The sequence below is a fragment of the Pelophylax lessonae genome, assembly GCF_965119305.1.
Source record: "Pelophylax lessonae genome assembly, chromosome: 3".
In the NCBI taxonomy this organism is placed as follows: Eukaryota; Metazoa; Chordata; class Amphibia; order Anura; family Ranidae; genus Pelophylax; species Pelophylax lessonae.
In genome coordinates, this window is record NC_138770.1 from 296,352,414 (window position 1) to 296,371,339 (window position 18,926).

Below are 18,926 nucleotides of genomic sequence, written 5' to 3' on the forward strand. Positions count from 1 at the left end.
TTTCTTAAAGAAGTGAGGTAATTGCTGAAAAACAGAGTGAAACAAATGGTCCGTTTAAATATACTAGAAAAAAAAATTGTTATTAATTGTGAAAAAGTTCTGGCAGGAAGGTGGGCTGTTGCATATCATATTTTTTGAAAGTGTAGGAAAAAAGTCATGGTGATGCCCAACTAGTAGCCTAGGAGCAAAAATCTTTGTTTTTGTTCTTTTCAGGAGTTATTTGGGATGGGTGCCAACAAAGTGTATTATTACTGATGTACCCCCTCACCACCAAATTAAAGTAAGGTTGTGAACAAGAATGGATAATGACTGCATAGGTACTGCAGGGTACACATTACTAGATGATACTGGTGGCATGTGTAGTACTGCTTGTGTTGTCTGCAAATACATCTTTCTCATTATGTAAAAGTTATTGATCAGGGGTGGGTGTAGAATTCCTATGGCTACATTTGTATTTTTTTATCAATGTAAAACATTAAGTGACCAGACTGTAAAGTTCATAGATACCGGAATTCAAAAAAACTATGCATAATACTGGCCTATATTCTGTTTTGTTTCATATTCTTTCATGTTAAGCACTAGAAATGGGCGAACGGTTCGGGATGAACTTTTGCCCATTTGGCGAACGCTCAAATTTGTGGGTCGCTTGCCGGGTTGCCCAATCAGGGCACAGTTAATAGCTGGTTGTTAAAGAGAGGCTCTTAACATGGATGGGTCATCAGCTGTCAACAGGCTTCCCCGCTTACTGGAAAGAAAAAGACATTGCCGGCAATAGAAAAATGTAAAAAGAAAACAGCATGGGGTCCCCCCACAATCCATATGAGGCCCTTAGTGTCTGTTATTGATTTTAGGGAAAACCCCATGCCAAATCTTTTTAAAGAAAACAAGCGGGGTCCCCCCTAAAATCCATACCAGATCCTTATCCGAGCATGCGGCCTGGCAGGCCAGGAAAGAGGGAGGATGAGCGTGCGCCCTTCCCCCTGCTGAACCATACTAGGCCACATGCCGTCAACATGGGGGTTGCTTTGGGGCAGGGGGGGCTCGCTTATGTTAATGGGGACAAGAGCCTCTTCCCCACAACCCTGGGCTGTGGTTGTGGGGGCCTGCGGGCAGGGAGCTTATTGGAATATAGAAGCCCCTTTTAAAAAGGGGACCCCCCAGATCACACCCACCCCCCTATGTGAATGAGTATGGTGTACATTGTACCCCTACCCATTCACCAAAAAACATTTTTTTTTCTTTTTTTCCAGACTGTAAAGTTCATAGATACCGGAATTCAAAAAAACTATGCATAATACTGGCCTATATTCTGTTTTGTTTCATATTCTTGCATGTTAAGCACTAGAAATGGGCGAACGGTTCGGGATGAACTTTTGCCCATTTGGCGAACGCTCAAATTTGTGGGTCGCTTGCCGGGTTGCCCAATCAGGGCACAGTTAATAGCTGGTTGTTAAAGAGAGGCTCTTAACATGGATGGGTCATCAGCTGTCAACAGGCTTCCCCGCTTACTGGAAAGAAAAAGACATTGCCGGCAATAGAAAAATGTAAAAAGAAAACAGCATGGGGTCCCCCCACAATCCATATGAGGCCCTTAGTGTCTGTTATTGATTTTAGGGAAAACCCCATGCCAAATCTTTTTAAAGAAAACAAGCGGGGTCCCCCCTAAAATCCATACCAGATCCTTATCCGAGCATGCGGCCTGGCAGGCCAGGAAAGAGGGAGGATGAGCGTGCGCCCTTCCCCCTGCTGAACCATACTAGGCCACATGCCGTCAACATGGGGGTTGCTTTGGGGCAGGGGGGGCTCGCTTATGTTAATGGGGACAAGAGCCTCTTCCCCACAACCCTGGGCTGTGGTTGTGGGGGCCTGCGGGCAGGGAGCTTATTGGAATATAGAAGCCCCTTTTAAAAAGGGGACCCCCCAGATCACACCCACCCCCCTATGTGAATGAGTATGGTGTGCATTGTACCCCTACCCATTCACCAAAAAACATTTTTTTTTCTTTTTTTCAGGTTCGGCAGGCGTCATGATTGACGATGGATCTACATCGGGGACATCATTTTTTAAATATTTTTAATAAAGGCATTATCAAAAACTGCTTCCTACCTTTATTTATTTTTGACACTTTTTTGGTGAATGGGTACTCATTCACTTAGGGAGGGGGCCGGGGGTTCTTTTTAAAGAGGGCTTCCATATTCTGATAAGTCCCCTGCCCATAGACCCCCACAACCACAGCCCAGGGTTGTCGGGAAGAGGTCCTTGTCTCCATCAACATGGGGACAAGGTGCTTTGGGGGGGGCAGAGCATCCCCCCCATGTTGAGGGCATGTGATCTGGTAAGGTTCAGAAGGGGGAAGGGGGGGGACTCTGTCATCCCTACCCTTTTCCTGACCTGCCCGGCTGCATGCTTGGATAAGGGCCTGGTATGGATTGGGGGGCCCCCCATGCCATTTCTTTTTTACATTTGTGTATTGCCAGCAATAGTATTGTATTGCCCGCAATTTAAATGTTAATTTTTTTCTTTATAAATGTAAATTTTGCTGCAGCATGTTTTTATACATGGTACAGATGTGCCACTTTACAGGCAGACTAAGGGGACCCCCAAACACTATATTTAAAGGATTTTTTCATTTTTAATGTTTCACTTTAAGCATCATTAAAATCACTGCTCTGGTAAAATTATCCTTTAAAAAAAAAAAATATTTGCATTGATACATGTCCCCCAGGGCAGTACCTGGACCCCATGTCCTTTTTCTGGCCAAACCCTTGCATATAAGCCTTCAAAATGGGGAATTTTGATTTGTCAAAATTGGTTCCATAGACTTCATTGGGGTTCGGGTCCAAACTTGTTCGAGAGTTCTGGTGCGAACTGAATAGGGGGGTGTTCAGCCAATCTCTGTTAAGCACCCATACATTGCCACAGCTGAAGGTAATCATTTTACTATGTGGCTTGCACTTAAGGATACGGGAAAGTCTCCCTCCAGGGAGATTCCACTTTCTGTGCCAAAAGAAACACAACTGAAAGTGAGATGAAATCACATGTTCCAATTAAAAGATTTCCCCTAACCTTCTGTTCTGTTGAAAGCCATTTCATTTTATATTTCAAATTACTTAATGTCCTGGTGGCAAATTTTACTAGGGCAAATATAGGGGAAAGTAGGCACAAAGCATTAAAAATCTGAAATGGATCCTTATACCTCACCACTCTATTCAAAACTATATATGCACCTAGGCACCTTCTTGTACTGAGCATATGACCTCTGGCCTCATTTGTTCCTATGGCTGGTTTGTATACATGGGGAAACACAGCCATTCATAAAAATATGGACCATCCCTTAGAATTAATTAGGCTGTGCGTAGAAGGCACAGGGCCCAGACAGACCTTTTTTGTGCAAAGGTAGTGGCACACTGGCAGGGTCACACATTGAAGAACCACAATAACCGGGCTGTGGGTAGCTGCGAATAACTTTATTAACTTTGTACAAACCTCAGCGAAAGGCAGTGAACAAAAGTAAATATAATGCTCCCAGTTTGCCAGCCACAGCAATGATTCTAGTATTTTCCCTAGCAGCCCACATATTTTTCTTCCGATGGGTAAATTTAAGACAGAGGGCTCTACTATTAGCAGACTGGATGCCCCTCTTTGTTTAGGCATACAACCAAGCTGATTGACAGGTGGACTATCTAGGTGGGTGTGCTACATTTCTATGCTGAAATGAAGCAATATATTGGTGCACCACAGCTTTCTGTATTAAGTATTTCTCCCAGTGGATGCAAGAACAGCTTTATCAACAGTGGCTCTGCAAATGCTCTAAAAGAGGAAATGAAAACCGCTCAATGTATAAGAAGCCTTGTGTTATATTCTCTGTGTTGTGAGAGACACAGGACTCTGGTCTGGAGCAACGGTTGTTTATTCAGTACTCTCTGTACAGCATTACAGGACAGCTCTGTATATCAATACATCTCCTACATGTCTCTAAGATGGCCACTCTGCCCCTTGACCCTTGTCATCACTCCTGGGTGGAGCCAGCCTTAAAGTGACAGTACATGTGAAACCCTTCAGGTATAACACCTTGTATCCGTTTTTTTTGCTCAATCCAACAACCAGACCTATCCATCTGAGGTACAAAACCCACTAACATGTTTCACTTTGTAAGGAGCTTAATCCCTGCCAAGTGAGATGTGTTTGTATCTCCAGTCATTGGTAGTGGTAAGGGAATAGAAGCATGCAGCAAAGTATTTTTCACTCACCAAAATCACCTAAATCCAGTGTGCTCCCAACTTCCTGTTTCAGTGCAGCTTCTGCTGCTTTGAAATATCAGGAAGTGTTGTCAGCCTATCTTCCATCTGTTGGACTACAGAACATCCCTTCATCACAGTAACATAAGTGTGAGGTGTTCTATAGCCTGGGAGACTAGGCAGGGCTGATGATCCTGCTTAGGATTTTGGTGCAGCAGAGGCATAATTGTCAGCTCACAAAAGGAAGTTGGGTGTTCACTGGACTCCTAATAGGATCATTAGATCGTTTTCTGTACTGGCAGCATTTTTAAAAGAGACCATCACCACAGAGTGGCTTACAAAAAACACGAACCCTTTAAAAGGGCAAGTCTTTATACTTTTTTTTCAACAGCCCCTGCTGACATTGTCACCAAGTTGGTGCTTCGCTAGTATTCCACACTTCCAAATCTGTGAACGCCTGCTCCTCCCAATGCACACTGTGATTTCTCCTGCTGCATCGCATACTAGCCCATTATGTGTAACTTACCTTAAAACGAAGCCCCGGCACGGACCCCCGGACATCGCTGCGGGCGCTGCCATGATCCCTCGTCGTCTCTTCCGGGTTCGGCGGCTCCGGCGCGCTGATTGGCCGGAAGAGACGGCTCCGGCGCGATGATTGGCCGGAGCCGCGATGACGTCACTCCCGCGCATGCGTGCGGGAGTGATTTTTCCGGCAAGCTCCCGGCAACTTAATTGAAGGTCCCCCCGGACCTTCAGAGCGCATGCGCCGCTCGCGCGAGCGGCTGCATGCACTGTAAATATCTCCTAAACCGTGCCGGTTTAGGAGATATTATTTGTACCTACAGGTAAGCCTTATTATAGGCTTACCTGTAGGTAAAAGTGTCAAAAAGCGGGATACTACCGCTTTAAGAGGAGCCTTTTCCTGTTGCAGGCAGGGGTAGCAGTTTTTCTACCCATTTAGCAAGTTCAATACTTGTAGCTTAAGAGTAATGACGTGCCAATAATTCAGGACAAGGCATTTATGTAAGTGACATTGTGTTGACAAAGTTACTTCAAAGAGACAAAACATAGAGAAAGTGCATATATTGTAAAGTTGTACCAAATACTGTATATATATATATATATATATATATATATATACGGTGGGGAAAATAATTATTTGATCCCCTGCAGATTTTGTAATTTTGCCCACTTGCTTAAATGAAGGGTCTATAATTTTTTATCATAGGTGTATTTTAAATGATAGAGACAGAATTTCAAACAAAAATCCAGAAAAAAACACGATACAAATGTTATAAATTAAGTTGCAGTTCAGTGTCAAATGAAGCTGCTGTTCTCATTATCAATCATGATAATGAATGAATGCTGTATATGTATAGCACAGTGCTCCTACTGTTACCAAACATAATAAATACAAAATATAGACACAAAGAGAAAACCCCCAATAAGACTTTGTGGGCAGTAAATATAAAGTTTTAAAGTACAGATTTAAAAACAATATATTTTAATTAATCGATGGAGTAAAAGTGATAGACATCACAAGTCAATAAAAACAATAAATAGACCATAATATAGTAACATATAAAGCTAATCTCATCCACTTGTGGGGGGAAACTGGATCTCATAGGTATAGAGACCTGCAGACAGATGGCGCTCTCATTAGTTTCCCAACATGTTTCGACATATGGAGAATTCCTTCTTCAAAGGGAGATGGGATGAACACAATATGCTTTAGTCTATAATTGAAATAACAGACATATAAATGTATGCAATGATTTAGTATAAAGATAGTATCATTATAGGCACATTAACAAGGTTATCAATGGGAAAGAATATACTCACACTATATGATCAGATTCATCAAATGCATGATTGACTTCACTGAGACGTGCCCCATTGCATTGAAAGTTCCAAGACAGCCCAAGATGGATCCCCAATTCCAGAGGGAGACAGGAGTGGTGGCCACCTATTAGTACCAGATGCTGCACAAGTAGGAGCTCACGGGGATTAATATAGAGCAGATGTCATCCCTAATATGGTGAAGAAAAGTATATGCACACATAAGGGGTTTAAAGGAAGTAAAGCTCAGCACATATACCTAATAGTCCATGTTCTATATTGCCTACCAAATGAGTAGTGGTACGCTTTATGCGCATCAGTGGGTATATGTCACTTTAGTGCTAGAATAGTCAAATAATAAAATATTGCTACTTACATCAGCCAATGGCTGGGCAAGCATCAGTAAGGTAAATGGACTATAAGTGAGCAGTCACTACTCTGACATGTGGCTGGGTCCCCCTCTATATATAAGTATATAGAGAGTGATTTAAAGTAATACATGGAGTACCTGAGGTGGGGCGGGGGATGTATTATCTGTAGTTTGATACTTTATATTTGCTGCACAAAGTTCTAATGGGGGTTTTCTCTTTTTTGTCCATACTACTTAGGGATGTTGTAGTGAGTCTGTGACTCATACCAACTCTGAGCTTGATTTCTCATTTCTTCTAAAAACTATATATATATATATATATATATATATATATATATATACAGTGGGTACGGAAAGTATTTAGACCCCCTTAAATTTTTCACTCTTTGTTATATTGCAGCCATTTGCTAAAATCATTTAAGTTCATTCTTCTTCCTCATGAATGTACACATAGCACCCCATACTGACAGAAAAACACAGAATTGTTGACATTGTTGCAGATTTATTAAAAAAGAAAAACTGAAATATCACATGGTCCTAAGTATTCAGACCCTTTGCTCAGTATTTAGTAGAAGCCCCCTTTTGATCTAATACAGCCAGGAGTCTTTTTGGGAAAGATGCAACAAGTCTTTCACACCTGGATTTGGGGATCCTCTGCCATTCCTCCTTGCAGATCCTCTCCAGTTCTGTCAGGTTGGATGGTAAACTTTGGTGGACAGCCATTTTTAGGTCTCTCCAGAGATGCTCAATTGGGTTTAAGTCAGGGCTCTGGCTGGGCCATTCAAGAACAGTCACTGAGTTGTTGTGAAGCCACTCCTTCGTTATTTTAGCTGTGTGCTTAGGGTCATTGTCTTGTTGGAAGGTAAACCTTCGGCCCAGTCTGAGGTCCAGAGCACTCTGGAGAAGGTTTTTGTCCAGGATATCCCTGTACTTGGCCGCATTCATCTTTCCCTCTATTGCAACCAGTCGTCCTGTCCCTGCAGCTGAAAAACACCCCCAGAGCATGATGCTGCCACCACCATGCTTCACTGTTGGGACTGTATTGGACAGGTGATGAGCAGTGCCTGGTTTTCTCCACACATACCGCTTAGAATTAAGGCCAAAAAGTTCTATTTTGGTCTCATCAGACCAGAGAATCTTATTTCTCACCATCTTGGAGTCCTTCAGGTGTTTTTTAGCAAACTCCATGCGGGCTTTCATGTGTCTTACACTGAGGAGATGTTTCCTTCGGGCCACTCTGCCATAAAGCCCCAACTGGTGGAGGGCTGCAGTGATGGTTGACTTTCTACAACTTTCTCCCATCTCCTGACTGCATCTCTGGAGCTCAGCCACAGTGATCTTTGGGTTCTTCTTTACCTCTCTCACCAAGGCTCTTCTCCCCCGATAGCTCAGTTTGGCCGGACGGCCAGCTCTAGGAAGGGTTCTGGTCGTCCCAAACGTCTTCCATTTGAGGATTATGGAGGCCACTGTGCTCTTAGGAACCTTAAGTGCAGCCCGTTGCTGTGACACTCATATATTTAACTCAGGTGCTTTCCATTTCTTCTGATCATCCTTGAGATGGTTCTACACCTTCATTTGAGTCCAGCTGTGTTTGATTATACTGATTGGACTTGATTAGGAAAGCCACACAAGTTACTTCAAAGAGACAAAACATAGAGAAAGTGCATATATTGTAGAGTTGTACCAAATACTGTATATATATATATATATATATATATACGGTGGGGAAAATAATTATTTGATCCCCTGCAGATTTTGTAATTTTGCCCACTTGCTTAAATGAAGGGTCTATAATTTTTTATCATAGGTGTATTTTAAATGATAGAGACAGAATTTCAAACAAAAATCCAGAAAAAAGGCTTTCTGCCTTTAATTTTGCCTTCACCAAGTGAAATGCTTGCTCAATTGGGTTGGGATCAGGTAATTGACTTAGCTATTCCAGAATATTACACTTATTTTCCTTCAAAAGCTCCAGGGTTGCTTTTGCAGTGTGTTCTGGATCATTGTCCGTCTGTATTGTGAAGCGCCGTCCAATCAACTTTGCTGAATCTGGGCTGACAGTATATCTCTAAACACTGCAGAATTCATTTGGCTGCTTCTGTCTTGTCATATCATCAATAAACACCAATAACCCAGTGTCACCGGAAGCCATGCATGCCATTGGATGGATTTTTTTAGTTTTTGAAGCCTTATAATGGCCTGTTTCAACCACATGGACAATTCCTTTGAACGCATGATGGAGGTTCACAGCAATAGATTCCAAATGCAAATACCACACAAAAATGTAACTCCAGACCTTTTACCTGCTTAATTGATGAAGAGATAATGAAGGAGTAGCCCACCCCTGGCCATGAAACAGCTTTTGATTCAATTGTCAAATTGGCTAGTGGCTAGACTTAAGCACGGTAATTCCTAAATTGCTAAACCCTTCCTCCAATTTGGATGTTCAGACCCTCAAATTAAACCTGAGAGCCTACACTTTCAGCCCATATCCATTATATAACTATAGCTTGAATAGGTTTTGGTAAATACCTAAAAAAAAAAAATTGTGCCTGTGTCCAAATATATAGTGACCTAACTGTGTATATACAGTATATATATATATATATATATATATATATATATATATATACATACACAATATATGTGTATATATATATATATATATATATATATATATATATATATATATATATATACACAATATATGTGTATATATATATATATATATATATATATATATATATATATATATATATACATACAATATATGTGTATATATATATATATATATATATATATTCTGTTTCAACTGTCAATTATACATCAACAATTGAAATTATATAAGTGCAATATAAATGAAAATGAAACTGTACTTATCATTAAAAAAGAGTGCACTCTAAAACAATGCCTCATCCTCCAGAACCATGTATTTGGAAATAATATGCTCGGTGCAAAGCAGTTTCCAGTGACTTCTCTGTGTCTTCCACCAATTTTGTGAATTGCTCACCAAATGCACACCCTGAGGAATAAGCACTTGCTAGATGGTGTTGATCTCTATGATGGTCAAAATTTGTGTTTTAGCTTGATCCACTCTGTTTACTATTTTTTCCTCCTCTAATGTGCAGATCCTCCTTTCAGCAGTAATGTAGGAAAATAAGGAAAGCTAGCATAGCGTAAAACCTTTTAAAACTTCATCAAAAACCAATGTAAGAAGAAAACTTACTGCTGCTACATAGCACTAATAAACAAACCATCATGATTGTTATCACTTTTATTTGTTGATGTATATTTTCATATGTTGTTTGATGGTTTAGACACTATGAGGGAGTTAAGAACTAAAACTGGAGCTTGCAAAAGCTGGCGCAGCTCTTCATAGAAACCAATCAGCTTGCAGGTTTCATTGTCAAAGTCTACTTGAACAAGCTGAAGTTAGAAGCTGATTGGCTACCAGGCATAGCTGCACCAGATTCTGAGTGCTCCAGTTTTATTAAATTTCCCCCTATACAGTAAATAGTATTTTTTAAGTTTGATAACACTAGGGCACTGGGCTATACACTTACAGCCAGTGGCGTAGCGTGGGTTGTCAGCACCTGGGGCAAGGCAAGTAATTTGCGCCCCCTAACCCGCGGGATTTTAGCACTCGAGTCTTTTCCACTAGATTAGTTAAAGAAACCCTTACCCCCTAAGCACATGTATTGTTTGTTATGAAAATACTGATGTAATTAAAGTAAAATGCATCTAAATACAAGTTTGAATGACCAGCGTGCCCCCTTTCAATGCAGAGAGACCAGCGTGCCCCCATTCAATGCAGAATGGCCAGCGTGCCCCCTTTCAGTGCAGAATGACCAGCGTCCCCCCTTTCAATGCAGAATGACCAGCGTGCCCCCTTTCAATGCAGAGAGATCATCGTGCCCCCTTTCAATGAAGACAGACCAGCGTGCCCCCCTTCAATGCAGAGAGACCAGAATGCCCCCTTTCATTGCAGAGAGACTTACCTGCAGCGGCGGCTTCTCCTCAGTTCCCCACATCTTCTCGAGTCCTCCGCGTCTCCTCGAGTCCTCCCGCCTTCTCCTCGGCCAATGGCATGAGCTCGCCTTTGGCCAATCAGGAATCGGGTCTCGGACCTGCTTCCTGATTGGCCAGGAGGAGGATCCGTGTGACAATAGCGAATTTTCATTCGCTATTGTCACACAATGGGTGGGCTCGGGGCGCACTGCTCTGCGCCCGGGTCCACCCTTTTTTGAAGCCTATTAGAGCCTATTAGATTAAAAAAAAACCCACTCTGTGACAGCGCCAGGCTGCTAAACTGACTGAGCAGTGAGGAGAGGGGGCATAGGCGGGGCTTGGCTTGCAACGCCACCCCACCCTACACCAATGGACAGGTGAGGCACAGTCCAGCCCCGTCCCGACCTGCCATTTTCATCCATAGGGCAGCCGTGCTGGACATCTCCCGACCTAAAGATGGAGGCAGCCGCAGACAGTGTGTGAACTGTGTATGTCAGACAGACAGAGTGACACTGCAGATGCGCCCCCCCAGATGTTGCGCCCGGTGCGGCTGGCCCCCCCTGCACCCCCCACGCTACGCCACTGCATACAGCATAGCTTCACAATTCGTTTAATGTCATTAGAATTGTGTTTGATTAGTATACAGTTCTTACACTTCAGCTTTGTTGAGAACAAAAAATCCCAAGGTGAACTAGCAAACTTTTTTTTTTTATAGATTCTTACTGTCTGCTTTTCTTATGATATTGATTTAGACCTTGTCATGCATTTCTCAAGCTGACTGCTAAGTGGGAAGATCTGCCTTTATAATCGCCATATGACCAGTCTCAATGTAATAATTTCACTGTTTCACAGGCATTTAAAGGACAACTTTTTTTTTTTTTTTTTTAATTTTCCTTTAAAGCTTTCCTTTATGCTTAAGTGCAAGCCACAAAGTAAAATGCTTACCGTCAGCTCTGAAAAACTTTACTAAGTGGTCCCACAAACGTTATACATGAAAGAAGTCTTGGGTGAGCCATTCAACTGCTGAGCATATGTACCATGGTCTCATTTGTTATGTCTGGTTTGTGCACAGGGCAAACACATCCAGAAAAATATGGACCATCCCTAAGAATGAATTAGGCTGTCCGTAATAGGCACAGGGTTGGGAAAGAACTTTTTTTTAGGCAAAAGCTGTGGTATTGCTAATGCAGAGTCACACAGTGAGGAATATCCATAATGGTGCTGCATTTTGTACTGTGAACAACTTTATTAAAAGTTAACTTATTTAACTGTCCCAAAATTCCAAGTATGTATGGGATCTCAAGCTTTGTACAAACTTCCAGGAAAAGTAGTGAACAAAAGCAAATATAATGCTCCCAGTTTGTCACAGTTTAAAGGTAGCAACATTTGAATGTTCTGCCTGTATTGTCATAGGTGCTTTAACATTAAAATAGAAAGGTAATTTTAATAATGCATTATTAAAACAGGCAAATAAGAGTATTTTAACTTTTAGGAAAAGTAGGATTTTCTTTAAACCTCATGTGTTGCTCTTTTATCATTTGTTTTTCTCTTGTTTTTCTAAGTATCTGAAATTAAAATTGAAATGTTGTCGATCTCACATTGTTGTACACTTTGAAGGAATTGTAGTTTCTGTGATATAACATGTTTATTATTGCAGTAGTAGAAAATTTCACATGATATAATCTTATTTTTGTGCACACAATTTCAAGTATATATTCTTGAAAAAGATGCACAAATTGACTTCTAGTTCCTTTTAAAAAAAGACATTTGTCCTTCAGGCAGATTATGGGTTTTTTGTCAGGCAGCTGTCATCCTGGAAAGATTAGTAGGCGATATTACTAACTCCCAGAATATGATTTTCCTTATCTTTTAATATCCAGCAAATCAATTCAAAAAGCATATACTGTGACAGGCTTGTTTTCTTAAATCTAGGTTAGAAACATGAAAAAATACATTGATCCTTGAATGCAGTTTCTTCACAAAAACCTGCAGGTGCAGAAGTAGGGCAAAAACAGCAGTGTTTATTGTGATCAGACCAACTATAGGTATAATTAAAATATGAGACAGTCCCTGGACTTTTATTTGTATTGGATACTTCAGCAGTCAATTTTCCCTGGTGTAGATTTTACTCTTCCCACTTGTAAACTCTGGATCATCTTCACAAAAAATGTATAGAAATTCACCAAGGAGAATGGGATCCCTGAAAATGGCCACAGTAGCTGTGCATACCAAACGTTGGAACTCAAATGCAGACATGTCACTAATTGTCCCCGAGAAATGTCAGGTGGTTTAACTCTCCAGCATCTAGCAAAATGTAAAACAAATATCAGTTTTGAGTGAACTGATCCTTTAGGGTCCATGCATACTGGCTAAGAGTTTTTTGTTTTGCCTGAAGAAGCAGCTCAGTATTATCCTATTTGTCCATGCACATTAGGACGATCAGAGACATATTTTAAACTCAGTGTTTAGAGGCAGAAAAAAAACCCTTGATTGGAGCTTTCTGGCAGAAAAAAACACTAAACACTCCTAAGCTCTCCTAAACCCCTGTACAGAAACATTTTTTTTCTGCTAAGGGAACTGGTGTTTTTTTAAGCCCAGTGTGCATAGAGCCTTAAAGTGCTTCTATAGCCTAATTTTTATTTTTTTTTACCTTAAAGGATAAGATCACCTTTTGTTAAAAAATAACAAATGCACAATTTTTTGCAAGTAAAAAATGTGCATTTATTATTTTTTGTTTTGGGAACCGTAAAGCTTTGCACCAAGTGATTAGCAGATCGCTGGTGCCATGCAGGTCTCCTGCAGATTTGTCAGTGTGTCAGCTTGCTCGTACCTCATACAAGGAAGTCAATATATTCTAAAAGGAAGACTCAATGAACTACCACAGTGCTCACAGTACTGTGGTAGTTTATTAAAAACGACAAGCCAGCAGCCGCAAAGGCTGCCGGACCTTGTGGTTTTCTATTAACAGAGGGTGAATGAGTGAGGCAGCCATGTGGGCAGAGCTCCAGCTGCGTGTTTGAAACATGTTATGAAAGGTGAATTTATCTTTTAATGCATTCCTTGAATTAAGTTAAAAAAGTTTAGGTATCAGGGTACGCCCTTAACCCCCTCCCCCCCCCCCCCACACACTACACTTGCCTGAGCCCTCATTTGATCCAGTGCTGTGCATGTCTGCAGCTCTTCTGTCCCCTCACTTTCTGGTCTCTTGGGCTTTGCTGTCAATCAAAGCCAGTGACATGGGGGCAATTGGCACAGACTGCAAGGCTTGGGAGCAAGCCGCATGAGCGCCCCCATTAGAAGTGGCTTGCTATGGGGGCACTTGCCATAGGCCAGCGAGGGACTCGAGAAGAGAAGATCTCTTGGGTTTTGCTGTCTATCAAAGCCAGTGACACAGGGGCAATTGACACAGACAGCAAGGCCCCCATTGGAAGTGGCTTGCTATGGGGGCACTTCCCGGAGGCAAGAAGCCATGAGTGCCAATGAGAGAATCGAGAAGAGGAGGTTCGGGGTCTCTCTGTGCAACTCCATTACACAGAGCAGGTAAGTATAAACCTGCGCTTTAAAATCACTTTAAGTTCTCATCACTGCAGTCAGAAACAAATGTGGGTTTGACCCTACTAGCCATTAAAAAAATCAAACAAATGTTTGGAAAAAGAACATTTTTTTACCTCAATTCTACTAGATTATGGCCAGCTTTGAAGGCACCTGTCTGTTTTTTAAAGTTAGACCCACAAATAAAGGTAAAGTTACTTAAAGGTAAACTTTGCTAAAAAAAATCCTAAAATAACATTTTCCAAGATCTCTGCTTTCAGAAAATAGATCGTGTTGAGAGAGTTGTGAATTTTACATTTCATAATGTGTGTTTTAGGGCTAATGTAGATGAGTGTTCGGGACGCATTACCCTTCACATCTGTTGCTGGATTTAACCATATTTGACTGGAAGCAGCCAAGCATGTTAAAAAACACACTTTGTAAATGTTATCCCTCTAATCTGCTGCCAAGGCAATAGCCTACAGGAGCCTTGTGATAAATGTGGCCCTGACTGTAACTGTATGTAAAACCACTTTTAATGTACAAGGAAAAGCTTTCTATTGACTTTGCAAACCTTGTTTGCTCAGCAGCTGTTAAAAACGTTCTTGTATGTGTATATAAATATATATATATATATACAGGGCTTTTTTTCAGCGGGAACGCGGGGGAATGCAGTTCCGCAACCTCCAGTCTGAATGTATGCAATAGCAAGGGGGTGCTGGGGTCAGTGGGGTGAGCTGAATTGCCTATTAATGCTGGCTGCCGGGGGATCTATTGTTGCTGGGGGGAATCTATTGTTGCTGGAGGACATTTTGTTGTTGGGGGGGCTATTGTTGCAGTGGAGGATTTATTGTTGCTTGGGGGAACTATTGTTGCTGGGGGGCTATTGTTGTTGGGGGGTCTATTGTTGCAGAGGATAATTTATTGGGGGGGGCGATTGTTGCAGGGGAGGATTTATTGTTGCTGGGGGGCTATTGTTGTTGGGGGGTCTATTGTTGCAGGGAAGGATTTATTGGGGGGGGCGATTGTTGCATGTGAGGATTTATTGTTGCTGGTGGGCTATTGTTGTTGGGGTCTATTGTTGCTAATTGCAGGGGATCTATTTTACTGTTTTTTCTATTGTTGCAGGGGAAGATTTATTTTTGCTGGGGGGATCTATTGTTGGGGGGACTATTGTTGCTGATTCCTGGGTATCTATTTTACTGCTTTTTTAGTTATCATTAACAAATTCTATACAACATGATACTTGGTTCTGTATTCTCTAAAAGGGGGGGTACTGGGAGGAGGGTAGAGGGTGGAACCAAAGGACAGCGCTCGGAGATGGGTAGGGGGTGGAGACAAGGGGTGACTCAGAAGAGGGGAGTACCTGCACCTATTCTCGGAGAAAAAATGCCCTGTATACACCTATACAGTTAGGATTGCTTTATACAGCTGAACTCCAGCAAATATTGTGTATTCTTACTTGGAATTTTTAATTTTGGTGCTCCTTCTTCTTTTGTACTCTTCTTCCAGATCTGTGCTTTAATCCAATGTTGAAATGTTTCCTTTAAGCAGGACAAGAGCTTCCTGTAATAAAGATCGGTCACTGCAACTCTATCTGTTTGTGCAGGGTGACTGGTCTTGTATCTGCCCTTTTGTAACTATGTGCAGGCAGCCTGTAGTGAGTGGGCCTTCTGAGTCGCTCTCATAGCTCTGCTCTGTGCACAGGCTATGTGCAGCATAGTGATATCACTGCCTCTTTTACAAGCTATCATCTGGGTTTGCAAAGGCATCTAGTGCACAAAAAAAGGATTTATATACTTTGTGGAAATTTAAGAATTTATTTTAAGAAAAATTAAGGTTTTTGGACACGGAGATCAGCTTTATATATAGTTCTGATTATAACTACTTCTATGATAGATAGATAGATAGATAGATAGATAGATAGATAGATAGATAGATAGATAGATAGATAGATAGATAGATAGATAGATAGATAGATAGATAGATAGATAGATAGATAGATAGATAGATAGATAGATAGATAGATAGATAGATAGATAGATAGACAGATAGACAGACAGACAGACAGACAGACAGACAGACAGACTTTTTATTTATTTTCTGTTTTTTAAAACCCACCAAGTATGTGCAAATACAGCATTCACCTCAAGCGCTTTTTACACATCAGATGAAATGAAAGCAAAGCACATAAAGGCTAATGGGACCAATGAAGTTTGACCCTTCACTCTGCAAGAACTAATTGTATTCATTTGTTTTGCAGTGTGCATGTACAGAGAGCCATCACTGCATGAAATTGGAGAGAAGCAAGGACGTTCAAGAAAAAGTTCAGGGACACCAACCATGAATGGTGGAAAAGTTGTTAATCAAGAGTCAACATAGCCAAGATCCTGCCCTGTCCTGACAGTGAACCCGTTGGAAAGTCAGAAATGATACATATAAACTGACATGACAGGTTCCGCTGACTACGTTTTTGAACTCAAGTTTTCTTCTTTGGATAGAACAAAGAAATGGAAATTAAATTGCCTGTGCAATGTTTTAAACCAACCAGAAAAAAAAATATGAAGATAATACTTTGAATCTGGACTCCATTCATATTTTATGCAAAGTTTGCTGTGTGATCAAATTAGTTCCCATCTCTGCATAAAAAGTATACAATAAAGATATTACCTTTAAAATGACAACAAAGTTCTGGAGAAATGAATCTGAACAAGTAAATCAGTCAAGGCCATTAGGGTACAAATCCCTCTTTTGCGATATTCCTCTGTTTTCGATTTGTGTCTATCTATGAAGCACATCTGCTTTGTCTGTACAAATGGCATCATATGTAGAAAGCACAGGCATACAATTATGTATTGTATTCACATATGAAGACAGTTTGCAGAATTCACAGACATGATAGAAATACAACACCCTTTACGAACCAAAGATTCAACTGTGTTTTTTTTTTTTCAGGAAATGTATATAATTTAAAACAAGCCCCAGTTTAGTAAAAGAAAAAAAAAAGATATATCACCACTAAAAACATGACTTACTATAAATCCGATGTGTCCCTTGTGCTGCTACTTCTCTTTTCGTTTAAAACCCTCCTCCTTTGATTCCCATACCTGCTCTCTTTCTGTAATCTTTCAGTGCTGCAAGGGTTAATAGAGCCAAGAGACCTATAATTTGCACACATCAAAAGTTCTGATTATGCCCACCATTACCACTCACCTCCTCTATTCATAGAAGTTGTACTATAACTTCTATAGATGAAAAACTCTGAATGGAGGCAGACCTTTAATTTACCCCCATGCCCTCCATTCAGAGATTGTTTATCGTCTGTAGTACAGCTTCTTCTGAATTGAGGAGATGGGAGGAAAGGGTAGGTATAGTTGGCACTCTTGAAGAGTGCCTATGAGAGGTCCCTTGGTTCTATTAACTCCTGCAACCCCAAAAGATTATAGGGGTGCCAGTGGGGACAGGGGAGTATTTAAAATAAACAAGGAGCCAGTAACACAAGGGAATCATCACACTAATATTTAGCCATGCCCCTTGTGCCATTTGTTTTCTTTTTTTTTTTTTATAAAATTACTATATTTTCCGGCGTATAAGACGACTGGGTGTATAAGACGACCCCCCTATTACATGATCTACCGGTAATACTTATACTTAGGTTACCTTGGAGATATTATACTCGGCGTATAAGACGACCTCCCATTTTTGGGGGATTTTTTTGAGGTTCAAATGTAGTCTTATACGCCAGAAAATACAGTAGCTATTAATGTAAAACAGCCAGAATTTTTTTGAGCAGCCTCCCTACCGTTACCATTGCTTCTCTCCTACTCAGGGCACTGCTGTCACTGTATAGCAATCTTGGTACTTCTTTTATTTAGGGAAGTATGTGACATGTCACCTGCCTCCCCCAATGAAGCACTTAGGGTGTGAGTGCTGTCAAACTTGGAGTAGGGGGCATGTCATTCACTGTGCATTTTTTGATAATTATAGGTATTGTCATTTAAGGTATTTGGGGGGATGGTGGCAAAGATCAGAGTGGTGAGAAAATGACAGTGAAGGTAAGGAAAGGGAGAGAGAACTGGATTGGAATTTCCTTATTTTGCAGATTTGCTTTAAAATGAACCCGGCTCTCTTTTCCATCTTAAACTAAAACCGTTACTTATCGAAAGCTACCCAAGTCTTCTGTCCAGAAAAGCCTCCACTGTGCACTTTACAATTGACTTCTCAGTTGGCAGAATATGCCTCAGCCTCCCCTGTTAGTAATTTCCACTCCCTAGCTTCCTGTATGATGAGGTTGTCTATCTGGCCAATAAGGCACTCATGGTACAGATGCCATTGGATAAATGCAGTTTAGCTGAATGGAATTGCTGAAATTTTCCTTCTGTCCTACCTAACTAAAAACCCATCTGTGTAAAAGAAGCAACTGTGTTCTATATGTAAATTTATTTCTAGCCAACAACTTTTATTTTTACAGTTTTGGATCAAGTGGGGCAAGGTTAGAAACTCTTATCATGTTTCATTTGCTGTCTGGGGCCCTTTAGTGGATACCACCCTACGTTTCTTTAATTGATGACCATCTGTACAAGAGGGGAGGAGTAGGTTATACAATAGTGATGCAGACATCAATACCAACCTGTGATTTCATTCCTTGCCCATACAGTCCAAAACCAAAGAAAAAACTATTTGGTTGGGAATAAATTTCCAATGACAATTTGGTCTTTCTATTTATTAAGAAGAAACTAAAAATTGTAACTTACCTGTTTTAAACTGAAAAATTGAAGACGTTTTGATTTCTTTCTAGATCAAAAAACGATGTATTGTTGCTTAAAATATTGTGTCTGTGAATTCCATTCATCACCATTACAAATAACCCTGTGGGAAAGCTTATTTGGCATGTTGTAAATTACAAAGTGAATGCATGTAATGGCAATGACTATAAAATG

The 18,926-nt window shown here is 40.8% G+C and overlaps 1 protein-coding gene across 3 annotated transcripts in view; it reads left to right on the forward strand.

The window, feature by feature from the left end:
- FGF12 (fibroblast growth factor 12) overlaps positions 1-16,957 on the forward strand; it is a 701,986-nt gene extending 685,029 nt beyond the window's left edge. For all 3 annotated transcript variants that reach the window (XM_082252032.1, XM_082252031.1, XM_082252030.1), the window contains one exon: positions 16,250-16,957. In XM_082252032.1, coding sequence (XP_082108158.1) covers positions 16,250-16,368 — 119 coding nt within the window. In that variant the 3' untranslated portion in view covers positions 16,369-16,957. The remainder of the gene's footprint in view (positions 1-16,249) is intronic.
- Positions 16,958-18,926: the final 1,969 nt, after the last annotated feature.